Raw genomic sequence first — 23,269 nt, 5'->3', positions numbered from 1 at the left:
TTTTCCAATGCCTCCTCTTGGAGTTGTACCTGATTTTATTACCAGTTTTCATCTGAATCCCATGGGGAATGTAATAATTCTGCTTTTATTCCTTGGCCAGGAATCACTTGATCTTGAGGTCTTGTGAGAAGACATGGTGAGGAACAGCCGAGCCCACACACCATGATGGTAGAGAAAAGAAGATAGTTCCTTATCTTGACCGTACTGAAGGCTACACAAATCTACACAAGTTTAAAATGGCACAGTGCTATTTACACACATTGTCCCTATGGTCTAGGTTCTGATTGTGATAATGTATTACAGTAAACAGGTAACATAGGTTCAGGGCTCATGACACCTCTCTCTATTATTTTTGCAACGTCCTGTAAATCTACAATTATTCCAATCTGAAAAGTTAAAATAACACACACTTGGATATACAAGGAAATTCACAACAAGATAAAATGAAACACAGCCAATTTTATTCAAACTCCCCAAAATTTATGCTCTAATACGTTAATTGTTCATAAATGTAGGTAACCCTTTATGTAAGAGTTTTATTCTTTCATCTTTATTTAATAGTTTTTTCATCTTTTCATTACACAGTTCTTCAGTAGAAGCCAGAGTCCTGAGTTGCCCAGTTAGGAGCCTAGAACACACAAAGAGAAATGTATAAGGTGAGAAGAAAGTACTTTCTAAAAAGCTAGCTTAGAAAAAAGTGGTATTAGCATTTCCTTTTTAATATTCTAACCCAAAACCACTCTCTAAGATTTTAACAACCTCCACAATTTCTAAATGTCAATTATGCTACTTAGAACAAAAAAAACCCCCACACATCAACATGCCATCTAAACCAGTTTTTGACCAATTATAGAGTGTAACAATGACAGTATCACTAGTACTGTAATGAAAGTCAATACAAACTGATCCTCAGACATACAAAAAAGAACATTATATAAAAGCTGTTTTAGGTTGAGTTATTTTGAACTTGGTTGGAAAAGGCATAAACATAAAATTTCCCAATTCTTCCTCTCTTTTAAAATTGAAGAACTATTCAAAGGACACGAATTTTTTGCTAAAACTTCAAAACATTGAAGCTGTTTTGTCTCCTTAAAAAAAAAAAAAAAACTTCCTATGCCCTAGTTACACATAATCATAATGGCTAAAAAGCATTAAAGCTGGTCTGGGATTCCAAAATTACAAGGCCAATCAAGTTCCTTCAAGATCTAATATGCATGGGGCGCCTGGGTGGCTCAGTGGATTAAGCCGCTGCCTTCAGCTCAGATCATGATCTCAGGATCCTGGGATCGAGCCCCACATCGGGCTCTCTGCAGGGAGCCTGCTTCCCCCCCGCCCCCCCCCCGCCTGCCTCTCTACCTACTTGTGATCTCTCTGTTAAAAAAAAAAAAAAAAAAAAAAATCTAATATGCACAATCAACGAAAGTGGGGATATATTTTTTTCTGACATAGTTAAATATGAATATCAGATAAAATCAAGTTTTTAAAGATCAACACAAATAGATAGTAAGACCCAACATTTTTGTAAAAGTATTTCTTCAGACTTAAAAAGAACACAAATTTCAACCATTTGAAAGAACTCTACATATATAAGTTATCATATGCTAGTATCAAAATGATGTGCTGTAAACCCTTAGGAAAAGGAGTCAATGAAGTCACACAGGCAGAATGAAAGAAAAGAAAAACAGATATAATAAACTAGGAACACAATTTTCTCAGTTTCCTTAACTAACACATGTAATACATTTAAGAAAAATTCTTTTCAGTTTAGTAATATATCTTTAAAAAAATGTTCACACCCCCAATTAGAAATACAAAATCAGAAATGAACAATATATTAGTATGTTCTCAAATGAAGTCCAGTAGAATACTTATGTCATTGTTAAATTCCAGACAAAACAGAAAATGTGTGGTTCTTACCTCTGACCTACTATTCTGATTAAGTTTCTTCTCGATATTCATGGCCAACATCTGGCTTCTAAATGACAGACTTTTGGTTTTTTCAATCACTTGCTGATAGGGTGAGACTGCATTGTTACCCATAACCACATGACCCTAAAATGAGACAGAGGGAAATTGATCCTATAATATTACAACTGAGTTTCCCAGGTAGGTCATGGGCATGACATCACAACACTACCTGACTAGTGCACACATTTTCATGCACTCTACAGAGATGACAATATTCATCCAGCAACAACAACAACAAAAAGGTGGCTGCTGCTGCCTTAACACAAAGCAAAAATTATTAACAGAACAGAACAAAATGTCCTAATGAAAAATACCCAAAAAAGTATAAAAGAGCCAGCAACTTAACAGAAGTAGTATAACTAATTTAATACTCACTAATTTAGAATCAATCTTGGCATCCAGTCTTGCATTTCTAATCAAATTTACAATCCACCTTTCAGCTTCTTCTGGAGTCATGTTCAGCTTGTCTGCCAACATGCTATGAAAAAAGTAAAAATACTGTCAATGGAGTCTAAATACTTAGTTTCATGTACACAGTCTTTGAAGCACACTCTGCATAGAGACTTTCAGGTATTTATGGATCGCCTTCTTTCGAATACTAGGACTCAATAACGGCACTGTTCGCGTTTGTGCTATTATGTTGTACTGTACAAGACCTATCCCAATTCACCAACCAGACTGAAAGTTCCTTGAGGAGAGGGGACCATATTCCACAATTACAGAAATCTTTTGGCTTCTAGAACAGCACCTTACACTTAGCAGGTGCTCCACTAATAATGACTTAAGGGAGAAAAAGGTTTTATGATGCATAATGATTACACAAATTAAATCCACTACAAGGAACATCAGTGATAAGTATAATACAATGAAATAATCAAATCTTAGGGCTAGTGTATATATTTATGTTGTAAACTCTGAGGGCACTCTGGGAATTGCACATTATATAACCTAAGTGGCCACTGAATTTCAGAGGAAAGAGAAAGACACACATATACACAGAATGAAAAAGAGGGAGAGTGGGAAAGGAGCAAGGGAGATGATCTGGTTGAAAAAGAGGCCGTTACAGGCCTCTTTTAATTTATCAGGACTAACAAAGGCACCCTTCGGTGGTAGTTTGTAAATCACCCAGCTGATAGAAGAGTAGGCATGTATAGTATTTAAGAGCATTCAGTATATATGTATGCATATATGGGTGTTTTAACATTAACGGTTCTCTTTTCACCTCTCTTCATTGAAGACATTATACACTTAGCAGGCCCTCTAATGTTACCATTCATTTGATGAAGAGAACTAGAATATAAATAACAAAATCTTTCCTCAGAGTATTATAAACTAAAATTCCTCATCTGATAGCCTTTCTGATTTTTAAAATGAAGTCAAGACATTGGTAATCACATAATTATGTAATTCCAGAGCTTCCAACCCAAATAACCTAGTTAATAAAAAATACCCTTATGAGAATAGTATCTGTGCCATTCCTATTTTATACATTTACTGAAAAAGAGTTAATAGAATTTCACGCAAAATGTAAAAATTAAGTTAGGTTATCAATAAAATAATTACAAGCTAAATCTACAAAGATATAGTCATTTAAAATTTATCCTTAAAATATGCTCTGAGTTAAAAACATCTTGATGATAAATATGAGCCAACTCAACCATAAAACTCCCTAGATTTATGTGTTCAAAATTCTGTGTGTTTTTGTGATCAATTTTGTTCTAAGTACACATTCTTAGCAAAAATAAAGAACAATTAATCCATGACCATTATTTCAATTTCATGGATTTCATTTTATTCTCTTTATCACTGTTCTCCACTAGCCCTCCTTTTATTTAAGCTACTAAAAATAGAGAATTGTGTCAATTTACTTGAACAAGAAGGCTTTTTTTTTTTTTTGACTGGTAAAAATTCCCACAGCTGGTGTTTCCTGCTAGTGCCTGACTTATTTTAAAAAGGTGTATATTTCATGGTCTCTGCAGTGCTATAGTTAGCAAGTATCTGTCTAACCTAAAGCTCAACTCTAAAGGTAAGGAACAGATTTTCCAAAATATACTCATTATCTTATCACGTCCTATAGCAATTTATCTTTTGTGTGTCTCCTACATCCCTCCAAAACACAACTCTTTAAAGTGAGGTCAAAAGCATTTTACTCTGAAAACACAAAAGAAACTGTACTAAATATATTAAAACTCCAATGTTTAAGATCACTATATTTTGTTTTAAAGAGCAGTAAAAGTATTCCCAGTAAGCTACAAATTATGTGGAGTTGTTATTATAAACATGTTTTTTAATTCTAATATAAAACCTGTTTATGAGGGTTGTTAAGAAAGTAATATTTTAATGAAACATTCAGTTTTGAAGCCTAGGTTATCTGTTGGATTCCTCTTCTTCCTGCCATATACAACTGAGAAGACTTAGAATTTTCTTTAAGCCACTGCCTCTTATCTAATCATTCTACTCTTACAAGGAGGACTCCTCTCCACCAGCCATACCTCTCTGTTCATTAAACATGCCAACTTTTTAATCACTTTGGGGCCTCTGCATATACTTTGTCATCTGCTTAAAAGGCTCATCCACCTTCTTCATTTAGCTAGCTGTTACATGAGTCTCTGCTCAATCAGTACCCTCATAAGCCTTCCAAGACACCTCTGCAAACTGTAACATATCTATTTGATACTTTCACAGCCCCTCTATTTTCTTTGGAGAAGTCATAAAAGTTGTAGTGTTTCTGTTGAATATCTGTTTTCATGATACACTGTATATGTAACCGAAGAGCATGAACCATAGCTTCTTTGTTCACTGCTATCTATCCAGCAATCAGCACCAATGCCCAGTTTACAGGAGGCAAGTAATAAACATTTACTGTATGGTTCCTAAATTGGTCACTCCCCTAGTCCAGGCTCCATTACTATTTCCCAGTTTTTTAACTAATCTACCTCTTCAGTCTTTCCTAAATCTATTTTAGGTAATTGCCAACTAACCAGTTTATGCCCGAATTCCTTTCAAAACTTTAACAAAGCCCTTCTATCAAAACAATATAATCCAAACTTCTAAATTTCTCATTCATGGTTCTCTACAATTTAGCTACAACCTCACTTTCCAACCTCTCATTATTCTCCCCCATGAGTACCAGATGACAGCCAAACCAAATCAATTGTCTTTCTTCCTTGCCATTCATTCAACAAAATATGAACTGTTAGATACTAATGACAAATGACAGTGTATTCCCCACTTTTATAAAGTTTAAGCTGGGGGATGGGGAGTAGAGGACAGTCACTTCATCCCCTAAATATATAAACTAATCTAAGTATAAAGATAAAAAAGTAGAAGAAGCTACGTGCAATGCAAAAGAGTTTACTAATTCTAGTCTGGAGGCTTGGGGAGATATTATTTACAGAAATATTTAAGGTCAGATTTTTAACATAAAAGAGAGAAAAGTCTATTGTGCATAGTAACTCCACATAGAATTCTTCATCCTTCCTTTCTTTACATCCATACTTTGTCTCATATTCTAACATGGCTGGGGCAATATGGCAATATGCAGCAAGCACCATAAATATCTATATGCAAGCTCTGACCCATAATCCTACTTTGGGGATTTACAGCTTTGCATTGTACTTGTTGATCCTTTATGTATTAAATCAGGTCAAAGGAAAACCTGAAATAAAGTCCAAGAAGTATTAGTAAGTTATTGATGGCATCTCAGGTTATCTAGGCTACCAATCATTCTGAGAGTGAATAAAAGAATGTGGCAACAGTCCAGTTTTTTTTAAATAACTTGAAAATACACAGAATAAAAGAAATTAAATGACAGAAATCCTCAAATTGACATTTCTTACAGCCTACTGATTTTATGCAAAAATAGTAAAGATTTAAAAATAAAAATAAAAATCCTATTAAAGCTTAAAGAGCAAAAGTTGGTTTATGCTACCCTATATAATGCTTATATTTAAAATAATTCAGTTTATCAATAAACTAAAAGACAGAATATATCAAAATAAAGAATTTTGAGAAAAAGATCTATTTGATCAAAATCTTAAGCACAGAAACAATTTCTTGATTATTCAGATTGTATAGAAAATCTCAACCTTGTCTACAGGCAGCTTAAAACAGACATTCAAATCTTTTGTGTAAATATCCCTTATACATATCTTTAAGCTGACGAGCACTCTTTTCTCAAGTGATACAACAAGATATTGAATATGTTAAATAAAAAATATATATGGAACTACAAAAGACCCTAAATAACCAAAGCAATCTTGAGCAAGAAGAACAAAGGTGGAGGTATCACAGGTATCACACATCCTGATTTTAAATTATAATATAAAACTATACTAATCAAAACTGATTAGTCTAGTATGGTACTAATAAAAATAGACAGATGGAACAGAATAAAAAGCCCAGAAATAAACCCATGCATATATGTTGAATTAATGTACAAAGGAGCAAAGAATACAATAGGTCATTGTATATTCTTTGATTATATATTCTTCAATAAATGGTGTTAGGGAAACTGGACAGCCACATGCAAAAGACTGAAATTGGGACTACCATCCTACACCATAAACAAAATTAACTCAAAATGGATTAAAGACTGATTAAAGACTTGAACGTAAGATTTGAAACCATAAATACTTACAAAAACATCAGGTGGTAAGCACCCTGACATCAGTCTTGGCAATAATTTTTTTGATCTGACACCAAAAGTAAAGATGACGAAAGCAAAAACAACCAAGGGGAACGATATCAAACTAAAGAATCTGCATAGCAAAAGAACCTATCTACAAAATGAAAGGGCAAGCTACCACCAAATGGGAAAACAGAGTGCAAATGATAGAGCTGAGGTTAATACCCAAAATATATAAGGAACTCTTAACAACTGAATAGCAAAAAAAACCCTAAGTAATTTGACTAAAAAATTGGCAGAGAATCTGAACAGACATTTTTCCAAAAAGACATATGGACAGGTAACAGGTACATGAAAAGATGTTCAGCATCACAAATATTAGGGAAATACAAATCAAAACTAAGTGAGATATCATCTCACACATATTAGAAAGGCTACTATCAAAAAGACAACAAATAGGGACACCTGGGTGGGTCAGTGGGTTAAGCATCTACCTTTAGCTCAGGTCATGATCCCAGGATCCCGGGATCTAGTCCCGCATTGGACTCCTTGCTCAGCAGAGAGCCTGCTTCTCCTTCTTCCTGCCACTCCCTCTGCTTGTGCTCTCTCTGACAAATAAATAATATCTTATCAAAAAAAAAAAAAAAAAGATACGGGTAGCATTTCAAATTAATGGGGGAAAAGATAATTTTTCAAGTGAATACATGCTGATAGGGAGAAATTTTCAGTGGTTTTGAAAAGAACAAAATAGGTACAACATTCCCTAAAGCCAAAACCTAATCCAAAGCAAAGCCCTAACTCTTATCAATTCTATGAAGGCTGAGGGGGTAAGAAAGCAACAGAAGAAAAGTCTGAAACTAGTGGAGGTTGTTAGTTCCCGAAGTTTAAGGAAGTAAGTTATTTCTGTAACATAAAAGTACCCAAGATGAAGCTGCTAATGTAGAAGCTACAATGAGTTATCCAGATTACGCCAAACGACAGATTTTCAGGGTAGAGTAAATAGCTTTACACTGGAAGAAGACGCCACCTAGGACTTTCATAGATGGAAAGGAGAAGTCAATGCCTGGATTCAAAGCCTCGAAGGACAGGCCAACTCGCTTATTAGGGGCTAATACAGCTGGAAGACTTTAAGCTGAAACCAATGTTCATTTACCATTCCAAAAATCCTAGGGCCCTTAAGAATTATGCCAAATCTACTCAGCTTGTGCTCTATAAATGGAACAAGAAAGCCTGTATGATAGCAAATCTGTTTACAAAATAGTTTACTGAATATTTTAAACCCACTGTTGAGATTTGCTCAGGGAAAAAGATTCCTTTCAAAATGTAACTACTCATTGACCATACACCTGGTCACCCAAGAGCTCTGACAGAGATCTACAATGAAATTAATGTTATTTTTGTCCCTGCTAACAACACATCATTCTGTAGTCCATGGATCAAGGAGTAATTTCTAGTCTTATTACTTAAGAAATACATTTCCTAGGGCTATAGCTGCCATAGATGTGATTCTTTGGATGGATGGGGGCAAAGTAAACTGAAAACCTTCAAGGAAGGATTCTCCACTAAGATGCCATTAAGAACATTTGTGATTCACGGGAAGAGGTCAAAATAGCAGTATTAACAGGAGTTTGGAAGAAGTTAATTCCAAGCCTTACAGATGACTTCAAAAGGTTCCAGACTTCAATGAAGGAAGTAACTGCAGATGTGGTGGAAACAGGAAGAGAATGAGAATCCGAAGTGGAGCCTGAAGATGGGACTGAACTGCTGCAATCTCGTGGCAAAACTAACAAATGAGGAGTTACTTCTTACGGATAAGCAAAGAAAGTGGTTTCTTGAGATGGAATCTACTCTTGGTAAAGATTACTGGAAATGCTAACAAAGGATTTAGAATATTACATAAACTTAGTTGAAAATGCAGCGGCCAGTGTGAGAGAACGGACTCCCGATTTTTAAAGTTCTACTGTGTAAAATGCTATCAAACAGTATCACATGCTACAGAGAAATCATATATGAAAGAAGAGCCAATAGATGTAGAAAACTTCACTGCTGTCCTAAGAATCTGTCACAGCAACCCCAATCTTTGGCAATGGTTCCTGATCAGTCAGGAACCATTAAAATTGGAGTAAGACCCTTCAGCAGCAAAAAGATTATGACTCACAGAAAGTTCAGATAATGGTTACCATCTTTTAGTAATGAAATATTTTTAATTAAGTTTATGTACACTGGTTTTTTTAGACATAATGCTATACTGCACACTTAAAAGATGACAGTATGAACACAACTTTTATATGCACTAAGAAACCAAAAAATCCATTTGACTAGTTTTATTGTGATATTCACTTTACTGCAGTTGACTGAAACCAAACCCACAACATGTCTGAGGTATGCCACATACTACTTTATAGTTAACACAGAAATAATAAAAGGCTTTTGCAACTATGTTATCTCCATCTGGAAATGTACCTTTCTAGATTTCTCCTTAATATCAGGAAGTATAATTAAGAATATAAATTGCTATGTAGTAGTAAGAACTTTAAGAAAAATAGGAAGACCTAAAATGTTACTTAATAAAATAAGAGAAAAGTAGAATGACTTCATAACTTAAAGAAACACAAGAGTAGTTGGCAAATACATTCATTTGTGAAAAGCCGAACTCACTAAAGAAAAATTATATAAATGTATGCTCCAACATGTTTATCACACACATTCAAAATATTACTTCCATACTTTGTTTTTATCTACAACTGAAAACTGGTCCAAGAATTATTCTAGAACAGCTTTTAAATTTCAGACACACACCATATCTGATAAACTATTCAGCTATACTAAATTAAATCCCACCATAGTAATCTTTTTTGACAGATGTTGCATACTTTATGGTAAACAGATTGGTAACTTATCCTACAAATCTATAAGGTTGTATATAAACTGATAAAAACATTCTTAATATGCATTTTTATAAAGATATGACTATCATATGTGCTTACGGCCATTAGTCAAGAAACCTATCAACTGAGAATGTTCCAAATCACAAATAGAAAGAGTTGTTTAATAAACGACCATTGGTTCTATAATATGCACTATTCTCTTCAGAATTTAAAATGTGTCCATTGGTTGGACAGAAAGGAGGACAGAGATAAACCCTTCCCCATTTACCCTCGAAAAGACAGAGTATCAAATAATCTTAAATTAATTAGAGGCAAAGATAGGTCAGCACAAAATAACGAATAATTTGTCATAATTAGTATACAGCAGAAAAAAGTTTACTTTGCAGCTTAAAAATATTCCACTCAGTGGGTTATCAGGCTTCACTGAAGCTTCAATCTAAATTACTTCTCTGATTTTCCAACACACAAATTATGTCCCTGTCATTCTAATTACTCTATATTTTTTTCAAAATCCCTATCATAATTTGTCATTTATCTTTATTTAGTATGTTTCTTCCTCTGGACTTAAAGCTCTGAGAGTGTGCCCCCTACCTTCTAACCAGTGCTTGGCCAGAAGAGCCACTCATTCACATTTGTAGTATTTCCTTCTTTGAACACCTGTACCTGTTATACTGCTATTACTAATTACATCATAATCATGATACATATTGTTATTTATCCTCTCTGGAAGGATGAACATTAGCTTTTTAAAAAGTTCCTATATATTCTTAAAAATGACAAAATTACAGAAATGGTTAATAGATGAGAATGTATCAATGTCAACATGCTGGTTGTGGTATTTTACTATAGTCTGCGAGATGTTATTCCAAGATGTTATACTGGAAATGTGAACTGTGTAAATGGGAAACTGTGTGAAGAACAAAGGGGCTCTCTTTATTATTTCTTACAACTGCATGTGAATCTATAACCATCTCAAAATAAAAGGTGTAATTAATAAAAGAGGTTTTACATCAGAATTATTTACAGGCACTTAAAAAAAACAGAGATGCCAGCCAAGATTTCCTCCTAGAGAAAATTTCAGATTTTTAGGGATTGGGCTCAGTCTTCATTAATTAATTAATTTTAAGATTTTATTTATTTGAGAAGGGTGCATAGGAGTGGGGGGGCACGGTGGCAACACTCGGGGAGGGACAGAAAATGTGAAGCAGACTCCGCTCTGCAGTGCTCAATCCCAAAACCAGAAGATCATGATCTGGGTGGCATAGGGTGGTTGTCCAACTCTTAGTTTCAGTCCATGTCATGATCTCAGGGTCATGAGATGGAGTCCCATGTTAATGAATTCCACACTCAGCACAGAGTCTGCTTCAGATTGTTTCTTTCTCCCTACCCCGTCCCTTCTGCTTGCAAGCTCTCTCTCAAATAAACAAACAAAACAACAAATCTAAACCCTGGACTAAGTTCTACTAGATACACCCTCTCCCCTGCCGATAAACCTTAGACAGATCTCATTGTTGGTCTAAGATGAGTACTTCTTTTTTCACCTGAAGCTATATATTCCTCTTTACCCCTATCTTCCTCACTCTTTATACACTAAAAATATTAAATCACTGATTTTTCTTTCCATTACTTTAACAGGCTGTAAATATGTGACCTAAAAATTGGCAATCTGATGCAGGTTCTTAAATCCCAGATGTGCTTCCCCCAAACCACTCTGAGGGTAGAGTATAGGAGCTCTGTTACACATCATAGCAGAGCATACTCAGAAAATCTGACCTAAAAGGTCTGAGGTGGCTTCAGGGAAATCTATATTTGTAAAACAAAACTCTATAATTGATTTTGAGGCACAAAGTTAAACAATGACTTATGGTTTCCATCTTTATCCTCTGGCTTTCAGTGAAAAGACTAATGACAAATTAGTCTAAATCTGATATTTCTAAAAGTATCAATTGTGCACAATCAAAAAGAAAAGAATTTATAGTGACATACAATACAATGAATATCAGAGACCTATTAGTCCAGGTTCTGTCATTAATAAGACCTAAGCAACTTAATGTCTCTGAGCCTTAAGCTTCCCAGCTATAAATAAGGAGCTACAAAACCACTAGGAAACAAAGAAGTTGTACTGGATTTTTTTTTTTTTTTTTTTTTTTTTTTTTTTTTAAAAACGGTGTTTCCGGAAGTCTTAGAACTCCACAGAAGTGCTTTGGCCATCAGGAGGAAAGCTGAACAGAGATACAGGCTGAACAGCATGAAGGGGCTCTGATTTGACTACACAGATGTACACACATACAATGCCACATCTGAAAACAAGTTGTTAACACACACACACAATTTAAAAACCATGGTTCTAGAACTTGAAACCTGAGCCACATGTAAGTACTCAAAAGCCACAAATGACTACTGGCTACTACGCTGAACAATATAGATATAAAAGCATTTCCATCGCTGCAGAAAAAAGTCCTATTGTTGATTCAGTAACTGTGCGCTACTGGATCAGAAACTCTCTAAGATTTCTTCTAACTCTAAAATTCTTTCTTAATATTTGAAGAAAATGCATTAATACATGCATTCAAAATCACCTGAGTTAGAAAACATTCCAAAGGTAGCTAAAAATATTTAAACAACTAAAATAAAAAAAAAAAAACACTATCACTGGAAAAGAGAAAAGATTTCTGGACTTTAGAAAGTTACCACAACTTTAGTCTGAAAATGCTTTAGACTTTGTCCAAAACTCTGAAAAACTATAGGAATCAAAGAACTACAGCAATCAAAGAAAAACATAAAAACTACAGTGATACCAGCTTTAAAAAATTCTTAGGTAATGATAAAGTCACATAAAAGTTTCTGGAAGCATTATCCACTCCATTAACCTCCTTTCAGCTGTACTTCTCTCGAGTACACAGGACAGATACTTTATTTTACTGTTAAACATGGTAAACTGAATCTCATAAACATAAAATAATGAACACAAGGTCCACGGTTAAGAAAGGGAACAAGTCAGAACTGGAATAAACCTTCTTACTCATGGTACCTCAGAAGCAAACACCAAAGTGAGAAAGCATTACCATGGACAAATACAAATTCACTAATATAAAGAAAATAATTTATTCACTTAACAAATATTCACTGAACACCTATACTGTACAGACTCAGTATACTAGGTGCTAAAGATATAAAAAGGAGAATTTGCTTTCAAAAGTATCATAGCAGGGATAATTAAATAAGTTCTAGATGAAACAAAACACCCAAGTGACCACCATACTGTCCTAAGAAGTGGGGGAAAGTCCACAAGGAAAAAACAAAATATTAACATCCCTCTTTCACAAGGTTGAATTATATAACTTAAAAAAAAAAAAAAAAAAAGGGCAGTGCATGAATTCAGTTATCTATTGTCCATTAGCATCCCACATATGATTCATCTCTTTATTTCACAACCAATGACATATTAGGAATTTGCATGTATTCTTTAAAAGAATCAGATTTTTTAAATTATATGTTTGCTAGCTTTAATAAAGTACTAATAAAACTGGTTAAGGCTTTAATTCCCATAGGAAAAGCCCCATGATTGCACTGTACTTCTAACTCTAAAAAACCACTTCAATAACAACCCTAAAATTAGGCAAACAAGTACGGATGCCTCAGCAAAAACAAATGGCAATGAAGAAAAACTCTGGTTTACACACAATTCCAAAGAGGCAAACATTAAAGTAATTTTTTAAACACTTATGGAGCATATTTACTGTTTGACTTCATCTGTGGCCAAAAGGGCGCTAGTTATTTTTCAAATTCTAATATGTAAAATTAGTTTCTAATAGGTTATATAAGTTTCACAATTTTTCCGCCAATAATTTTCTCACACAACAAAGAAAATTTCAACTGAAATTCACCATACTTTCCATGTTTCAACATTTTAGGATGTCACAGGAGTTTACTATATGAGAATTCAAATATATAATTAAATAAAACAAACTCAATTAACTGAAATGATTACCAAATGTGGTCTTTCAACAGTATTCCTGATTCACTAACTTCTTCCTTATTTGAACTCCTGCTGAAACCATTCTAAAACTGTCTATTTCCTTTTTCTCCCTACACAGGGCATAACAGTACTCTTCAAAAAGGTTAAGTGACAATCACAATACTGCCTTGAAGTTACCATTTTCAAAAATCATGCTTTGCCACACACAGAGAAGCTAAAGAAGGTATTTTTGAGTCCGTAGCATTCCCAAATAAAAACAAAAGTTAGGATTTTTATAAATCACTATCAGATTGTTTTCTTTTTCTCCTAAAGCAAAGGGAAATAAAATAAAAATCCAATTAACTAGAATCCTATTAAGTATAATTTTACAGTCAATGGAAGTTTCCAGGAATTTAAAAGTAGAAAAACACAAATCAAATCAGGGTGTTCTTACTTAATGCTGATACACTGGTGGATGCGACAAAAAGTCTCAAATATGAAGAGACGAGCATTTTCAATGAAATCCTCAAGACAAGCCACCAAGAAGAAGTCATTCACAAGTACCTATGTATGTAAAATGTAACAAAAAAAATTAATAGCACAAACAAGCAATTTTCAAAAATGTGACCCAAAGTATTTCCTGTGTGCTTTACTCATTGTTCCAGTTACTAGAATTCTCTCACCTAATATCACAAGTTCTATACATCATAGCACTTTCTAGAACACTATGTTCAAGTCTCTAACAATTTAAAGTAGTAAATGAATGCGCAAGAAAAACCTGAAGCACTGCCATGTTTTCTTATTCTACTGATGATGACTTGGGCAACCTTGTGACAAAGGAGCTTTGTCCTGTCCATTATCCTACATAAATTCTTTGTAGATAACATATCTTTTCTAGCTTTTTAAAATAGTTATAACAGACTAAAAATAAGCACATTTCTGTGAAGTAATTAGACCTGGGAATAGACAAAGGAAAACAAATTCAAGGGGTGGCTCCTACTCCACAGACAGTATCATAATTAAAAGAGAATATTTTAACTTCATTAGTGTATATTTAACAAATATACACCAATATATAATAACACTGCATATAACTATATGAACACAAATTATCACATTGGAGTCTATTTTATATTTTGTCCAATGTGTGAAAGTGACCTCTGAAATTATACTTACATGATAATTTTCTTTTCCTTAGAGAAATAAAATCTTAGTCCTTCAATATACTCTTTATATTTTGTGTTAACATTTGGGTTCAAAAATGAAATTGACAACTAATAACTTACAGATTTGGTAAATGTATTTAAAAGATAAGTTTTTAGTTTAATTTCTTAAAACTTTGCAAACTAACATAATAAAACCCCAGAAATGTAACTCTTCAGGTTGCTCAAGTTCTACCAATAAATAGAAGACAGTATTGTTAAAAAATTCATGCCCTTTACTGGTTTATAGCAAATGTTAAGTACAATCGTGTGAAAATTCTAAAGATAGGCCCACTTATGAGACAAATTGAGAATCACAGTTAGGATGTGCAATTCTATATGATCTTATAAATACATACTTCACACATTTACTCATATAGGATAAGACATGGAATTATGGGTATATGTGTGAATATATAATGCCGCCAAAGTTTTAAAAAAATACTAACAAAAGGGATACACATATAGCAATAACATTAAAAATGTCATTACCCCAGCACATTTCTAAACAATCATTTTAAGACTGTTTCTGATATAATTACTTTAATAAATAATAAAACACTGCAAGTTAACTCTTACAATAGCCAAGCATTAAAGAATGTTATTAATTTATAAGTAAAAATTCATACTTACTGATTCACATTCCCTCAGTTTTTTCTGAGCCCCATCAAAGTCAAAGTTAACATATAAACATTCAACAAATTCTGTAATTGGATCTTTATATGTGTAAGACTCCTGTAAAATTAAGCCAAAGGTCAAGCTGGATCAGATTCAACACTGTTTGGTAGACTGCCCCTAGACTATCTCAATCTTCCTGTTTTCTAATCCCTTACTATTAATTTCTAACAAATTACCCTGTGTCATCTCAAAGCAACCACTCATACCCTGATTCCAGGCAACACCTTAAGCTTATAATACCTTCCAGACTGAGGTCTCTAAATTCTCATCCTAGAACCATTCCAAAGGCTTTCACGTTTCTCTATTACCAGAAGTGTCCCTTAAGTCAATAAATACTGAAGAACATCTCTAAGTATGAGGGTATTCATACACTGCTGAATTTCTCTTTTTGTATTTAATTCATTCTTAGGTCAAATAAGTTTTTTTCTAACCCACAGTTATTGCTGAGAAGCTCACTAAAAATCAATCAGTAGGGCTGCAGCTTTTGTACAACGTGGAGACTACGATTATTGTATTCTATGTAAAGATCATTACTCTGGAATTATGTAGGTAAGCCATCTCCCAACAAACATGCCAGGCTCCACATCTCCTTCACTCTTTGCAATAAAGACAACACTAATATACAGCGTATAAAGTATCTACCTAGCAAGGAGCAATGTTCATTCATACCACATCTAATGGAAGTGTACCTTAGAATTAAAGGAAGTAAATGCCCATCTGAGTATCCTGGGCTCCTCTTTCTCTATGTATCCTTTCTCCTATTTTTCAAACATTTTTACCTTAAGAACTATGAGTCTTACTCTAGGAACAGATACTACACCTAGCTTGGACAGATTTATAAAACACAATAAAGATTTTAGTCTTTACCTGCTGAATAACTTTAACAAGATCTTTTAGCACCTGTCGGCGTTTCCGAACATCTTTGTTTGTTATGACAGCTGTAGTCAAATAGCGCAGAATATGTGGACACATTGTCTGAATTGCATTAAGATACCTAAGGTAAAAATATAAATAACTTTAATATTTTTTAAATTTAATATTAATAATTTACCCAGTTTCTCTAAATCTGTAACCACATGTGATTTAAAGAAACACGTGAACAGCCCATTACACTGCACTGCTTCAGTAACATCTAACTGCAAACACTTAATGATATTACAAGACTATCACCTTCAAGGAAATGAAAAAAAACAGAAGTCTGCAGAGAATGCCAGCTTGTATCCCCCCCAGTATGAAGTGACTTGCAAGATTCATTTCAGAGGTAAATAATCCTATTATTTTTGTTGAGTAAAAGGATTTTGGAAGGCCCCTATATGTGCTGTCTGTTCCAAAAGGCTGCTAAGCTGTGGCTTTCAGTCATTGACTCTGTGGAAAAAATGTGTCAAAACCTTCTATGTGTAGATCAGTCATCATAATCAGAAAATGAGGCACTTAAATAAAGATTCAGATGATGAAAGATTGAAAACTACAGGGAAAAGTAAACTGTTACAGTATTATAAGGCTTTGGCTAAACTGGTAGCACTGGGAATTAGAAAAGAAGGATTATATATCAGACAAATATCAACAGGGCCATTGCTAATATTTAACAAATCCTGCTAGTCTGAACATCAGCAGCTGGCCATCCTCTGTCATTTGGTGTTTATGTTGTATTCCTCCTGTTCAACTCTTTAAATAGCTCCCTAATTTTTATCCAAGAAGTACCTCTGAGTGTCAGGCACTATAGGCCAACCTTGGAAATACATGTCAATAAAGTCCATTCCTCTTGACTGAATATATAAACCTCAAAGTACCACCCAGCTTCATCTCCCACCAGACCATCATTGACTGCTTCTCGTTTTTCTCACTTAAAGCTCACTCCATAGACTGTTCTCTCAAACACATCCCTCTGAAAGCCCAAACTCTAGCCATCCTTCAAGATCCAGCTTAGATATTGTATCTTCCAGATTCTTCTAAACTATGATATTAATAAATCTTTATATTTCATCACACTGTAGATTCCCCATAAAATGTTGTTTGAACTCTGTATAAGACACCAGAATCTGTCTACGGCCATATCACCCTGAACACGCCCGATCTCGTCTGATCTCGGAAGCTAAGCAGGGTCGGGCCTGGTTAGTACTTGGATGGGAGACACCAGAATCTGACAGTAGTCTAACAGCTAATGTTTAGTCTCTCCTTAAATTCTCTCTAAATAGGGCAGGGAATAAAAAGAATAACACCCACTTAAGAATAAACCAGTTTCTAGGAAAAAAATGACTAAATAAATCAGCTAAAAGTTTCTGAAATATTAAGCCTGACTTTCAGGTAGAAATTTTTAAATTGCAACCTTCATTCAGAGTAATTCTTTGTCTCCATACTCTCTTGCCAGAGATGTCATGCACAAGCACAGGAAAGGCTGACTATTTTTCCTCAATACTGATTTTGAAGTAAGTAATTTTAGTAAGCATTTCTGGAACTCATAAACTTATCCATACAGTTTAAAAAACTAAATTTATTTTATAAAATGTTAAACATATTTTACTTATCCTAGCTTTGTATCACTGCTTCACATGTATCTTCATTGTTTTTAATGGAGGGTAACTTCTTGGGAAATCATATCCCACTCTGAGAGTTTATGGTAGGGGTTAGCAAAACTTTAGTAAAAGGCCAGATAATAAATATTTTAGGTTTTGCAGGCCAGGGGGCATAATTGAAAATATTGCACAAGTACTTATATTAAAAACAAACAAACAAAAAACAAATTTCCAAAACATTTTATTGATAAAACTCAAAATATTAAGAGTGGAGTATGATTTTTTATAATTTATCTACTAATGAGAAGAATAGCATTTATCTACTGGGGACAATTTTGCTTAATTGCATTCAAAGTTAGAAACCCGAACACTAAAATTTATTGCAAATGTTTCTCTGTTAATGCTGTTTTCTAATGAAAATTTACAAACTCAGTCTTTGTAAATGTTTTTCATGAACCTAGTACTACCAAAAACTGGTATCAATTGATAAAAATAGGATTTTAATTTATCATACTTATCACCTGGAAGGCATTACCGAACTGTTCAACTCTTCTTTTCATATTGTCCCTTAGGGTACATTACACTACAGATAAATCACTTCCAATTCAACAGCACAGTTAAGTGAATTTTGAAATATGGAAATTTCCCTTGTATTTACAATGAGGTCTAAAACTTTCTGGAATTACAATTTGAGCTTAAAAAATCTATCTGCTGCAAATGTATGTGGGAATGAAGGTCTCCTTTCTTGTTCTACCATGTGAAAGAACAGAAAACATAAAGCAGCTGGACATTTCTTTTTATTTATGCTATGTTAACTGTCACTGAAGTGATTACTGCAATATAGTTTTCTATATAAATACTACTTTATTTAGTAATTTTAGGGTGAATTAAGAAACATTAACAAGTTACAGCAAAAGTTGATTTCCAGAGCCACCCAAGGCTTGAAAATAATGTCCGAGGGCAATTTTTCTCATTCAGAAAAAAATCCAATCTTAGCCATTGCTAAGGTTAAGCCACCTACCTGTTGTTAAGTAGAGAAAGTCAAGATATTCTATTTCTAACAAAAATTCATGGACTGGTAACAGTTAAGTCCACAGGAGAAAAAGAAGCTCATTGTTGACAAAAATGGTTCAAAAATATACTACATGGGATACCTGGGTGGCTCAGGCAGTTAAGCGTCCAGCTCTTTATTTAAGCTCAAGGCACAATCTCAGGACGGTGGGATTGACATGGCTGGGCTCCGTACTGGGTGTGGGGCCTGCTTAAGATTCTCCTCCTTTTTCTCCCTGTACCTTAACCCCCCCTGCCCACTTACTCTCTTGAAGGAAAGACAGACAGAAAGAGTGAAATAACACACCACAGATTCAAGTATTTTCCACAAAGTACCTGGTGATGAATAATGTAATGAATAACCATAGGCTTTTAACAAGCTTTTTTTTTTTAATCCTCCACACATATTTGCCACCAAGTTTTAAGACATCTTAGCATATTCCACTTCAAGTTGTACTAACTTAGTGTTTTATCAACTTTGAAAATATTTTCACCTGTAGCTCTTCCACATAGACTATTTATTCATAAAGGCATATTCTTTAGTCACTTCAAATCCAACACTGATTCCTCAAATCAACAACTGGGCCACATTAGTAAAATCTGTTGACTCCTCAAGAGCCAAGGAAAATCACTAAAAATCATGTGCCTTGTTTTTTAATTGACTGATGTTGCTCCAGATAACTTCAACTCCAAGTAACTGTCCTCACCAAAAAGCTAATATTTTTAAACAAGTTCATTTTCTCTAGACATTATTTCTTTGGCTGCTGCAACTGAACATGATTTAGAATCACCACTGGTAAATGGCTTTCCCTACCTGGGTAAACAAAAGCCACTTAGAAACTTATCTGCTCGAAGCCTCATTTTCATTAATTTTTGTGGGGAAATTCTGCTATGATGAAATATTGTTTTAAATTTCTGATTTTTCTGATAGTTGCTTTGCTGTCAGTTGGATTAGAATGAGGGCTTACAGTCTTGCAATGTGAATTAAACTGTATTCTTTTAGCATACCTATAGTGTCAATTCAGTGCTTTGCTTTCTAGTTCAAACAAAATAATCCCCACTCCACTTTGTTTAAAAGCGTATCTGAAGTCCAATTTTCTTGTTCTGACATGATGAGTATGCACTGGTGTTAAAGTGTTCAATATGGCAATACACAGGGCCCTTGAAACATCGGCCAGGTGTAACTGCGCAATGGCATCACTGAGTAGCAGTGTGAAGCAACAAGGGTGCAATACTGTATGATCCCTGTCACAACTCACTCTGCCCTTACAGTTTAAAAGCAGCCAAAGACACTATATAGATCAATGATGCTGTCTGTGTTCCAATAGAAATTTATGGACACTAAAACTGTAGTCTCATATTTTACATGTCACAAAATATTTTTCTTTTTCAACCATATTTTTTTAAGATTTTGAGAGAGAATGAGAGATTGAGAGCACAAGGTGGCGGGGAGAGGGAGAAGCAGGCTTCCCACTGAGCAGGGAGCCCAAAGTTGGGCTCGATTCCAGATAACCGGGATCATGACCTGAGCCAAAGGCAGACACTCAACCGACTCAGCCACCCAGGTGCCCCTTCTTAAACCATTCAAAACATAAAAGCCGTTCTTAGATAGATAACAGGTCTTAAGAAAAAAGGCAGTGAGCCAGATTCAGCTCACGGTCCAGATCCCTAATATATAGTATTACCATGGGTCCTGACTTCTAAACATAGCAGGGACTCCATACCTAGTGAACAGAAGTGATCCTTCCTATGTATGCACCTACATAGATCAATACATAAGGAAGGGGAGTAGGGATTAAGAGTGACTCTTATGAAGTTATCTTCATTCACAATCTTGTAGGATTAGTGATGATGTATTTTTAGTTCAAATATAAGCAAAACCACAGATGTGATTTAACAGTCTACATATGTCTGCTGTGCTCTTTTGTTCTATTTCTTTACCATCTCCCTTCCTATCAACTGAAATTTAAGGGTCAGTTTTCATCTTTACTGGACTTTTCTAACCTTTGCAGATCTTAACTGGTAGTTGTTATACTTACCCTGTGTTTATAATGCACAATACTATCAGTACTTAGTTAAATATGTTCTCAGGCTCTTTCTTGTATTATTTGTCTGGATTATAAACTATTTAAGAACAGAGGCTATTAACACCCTTATTCTTGGAATCTAACTTTATTATTTTTCTTTTTTCTTTTTTTTTTTCCGTAGATTCTGTGGAGCCCACCATGGGGCTTGAACTGAAGACCCTGAGATCAAGACCTGAGTTGAGATCAAGAGTTAGATGCTTAACCCACTGAGCCACCCAGGCACCGCTATTACTTTTTAAGGGGGTAGAGTGGGTAAGAGCATTGATATTTACTATGTTCTGAAGTATAATTTCATGATAGGTCATTAAAAATGTTTAGCAGACTTTTTTTCTACTACAACCCTGCTCCAGTTTTATGGAACTTTTTTTTACAGGGTTTTCTAACTGCAAGTCAGATTATTTAGTAATCAAAAGATAAGACAAAATACCTCAAAATGAAAAAAATACTTTAAGTATCTATCATGTGCCAGATGCTATAAGAACATAGAGAATAAAAATTTTGCCCTCAAATATGCTTATACTCCAGTAGGAAAAATAGCAATTGTAAATTATTTATTTTAAAGACATTAAAAAATAAGTATCAAATATAAAGGAGGCAAAATATATAGGACTTCACAAAAGATGAAGTTAACCTGAACTAGATCTTCAAAAACAGGCAAGCTTGGATAGGTTCAAAAAAAGAGAAGTGCATTTCCTGAAAGGCTAAAAAAAAGAAAAAGAAAAAAGAAAAAACAAAACAAAAAAACAATGCAGGACACTTAATAGAACTTCAGAGGACACATTTTTATTTTTATTTTATTTTACATTTTAGACAGAAATCGTAAAGGTCATCATCCTGAGCTAAAATATAGGTAAAATACCTACATGAAAAAGAATTTTCTCATCAGTAACAATTAGAAAATAGGAAAGATAAAGATGGAAAGGTCAGTCAGGACTATTTCTGACTACTACCCAGCTGACTATTAACAGTAAAACTTGAAATTTCTTAGGGTGCTTACGCTATTTTTATTTAGAAAACACTCAACGGAGTATATAATTCAAACTAAACTTTGAATCTTTCTTTTTACAGCTGTAGAGTAATAACTAAGGCATTCTATTACAAATGCATTCTTTTCTCTAATAGCATCTACCTTTAGTGGCAAAGCCTCATCTCTTAATAGTCAATGAACACTTCTCTTACGCCTGATACCTTATCTTTATATATAATGTTACATTTAAAAGTTCAACATTTTTCAAATATGTAAATCATCTCCTTTTTGGATTCAGAATACATAACTGCAGAAATGGTAATATATATGATGTAAGAGACTTTACTTAACCTGCACTGGCACCTAAACTTTCACTTTGAGGACTAAAGTATAAATTATCAACAAAGTACTTTTTATTTTACAAAAGTCCACAATCTTACAAAAGTCCTAAAGTCCACAATCTACATAAACTACAATTTAACAATTTTATCAATTATAATATACTCAATAAACCACATTTAATTGTATTACTGTGCTATTAGAAATTGAAAGCAGAAAAAATAAAACTTCACCAGTAACTTCACCACTTTTTACTATTTATCAAAGATAACTGAAAAGCACATACTAACTACAGACAAATGCAACACTCCTTACCAGTAGCTAAACCACTTGAAGAATATACAACCAAGAAAAATGGCTGAAATAATGAAATGTCAAGCCAACTAGGTATATTCTAATATGAAAAAAGTCAGAATCAAGCAAAACTCAAAACATGCCATGGAGACGTTACTATTGAGGAAGACTACTCATGGTAACCTGACCTTACAGAGTGAAGAGGAAGCACAATATTTTAGTGAAAATGAAAGCTGTAATCCTACTGGAGCAGCTTATTTTCCACATTGTGCTAAAAGGCTGTTTCTGTTTTAAAAAAGTTCCAAAGCTATAAAGATTCTTATTGGGCAGCTGAAAATGTTCAAAAACTGATCTATGGTGATGCTGCCAATTCTTGGCAAAATTCACTGAACTGTAAACAAACAAACAAATGACATTCTGTGTACCTTAGAACAAATAAGGATAATGACATTATTCTATGCTGGTAGTAATTGTTTTTTTTTTCCCCCTACCACACTCTTGCAGTTAAAAAAAAAAAAAAAAGCAAGTTGCAACTACGTCCTTGATTAGGCAGTACAGATTGTTAATTAAAAAAAACCCAACCCCTGCATACTAATCTTTTTAATAATCTGTATGACTTAATGGGAAGTATGTGTAATGCTCTTCTGCTATATACTTCTGTGTCACAGTTATCTTAATGAAAAGCACTTGTACAACTG

At 34.1% G+C, this 23,269-nt stretch overlaps 1 protein-coding gene across 1 annotated transcript in view; it reads right to left on the bottom strand.

Annotated features, from left to right (window-relative positions):
- Nucleotides 1-439: 439 nt before the first annotated feature.
- Nucleotides 440-23,269, bottom strand: part of EIF3E (eukaryotic translation initiation factor 3 subunit E) — a 44,972-nt gene continuing 22,142 nt past the window's right edge. The window contains exons 8-13 of the mRNA XM_044245086.1: nucleotides 16,189-16,315; nucleotides 15,277-15,378; nucleotides 13,896-14,005; nucleotides 2,344-2,446; nucleotides 1,918-2,052; nucleotides 440-628 (exon numbers count right to left, since the gene is read on the bottom strand). Coding sequence (XP_044101021.1) covers nucleotides 590-628; nucleotides 1,918-2,052; nucleotides 2,344-2,446; nucleotides 13,896-14,005; nucleotides 15,277-15,378; nucleotides 16,189-16,315 — 616 coding nt within the window. The 3' untranslated portion in view covers nucleotides 440-589. The remainder of the gene's footprint in view (nucleotides 629-1,917; nucleotides 2,053-2,343; nucleotides 2,447-13,895; nucleotides 14,006-15,276; nucleotides 15,379-16,188; nucleotides 16,316-23,269) is intronic.

This window comes from Neovison vison, chromosome 4 (assembly GCF_020171115.1).
Source record: "Neovison vison isolate M4711 chromosome 4, ASM_NN_V1, whole genome shotgun sequence".
Lineage (NCBI taxonomy): Eukaryota > Metazoa > Chordata > Mammalia > Carnivora > Mustelidae > Neogale > Neogale vison.
Note: the sequence above shows the minus strand (reverse complement) of the source record. Positions and strands in the feature narration are given on the sequence as shown.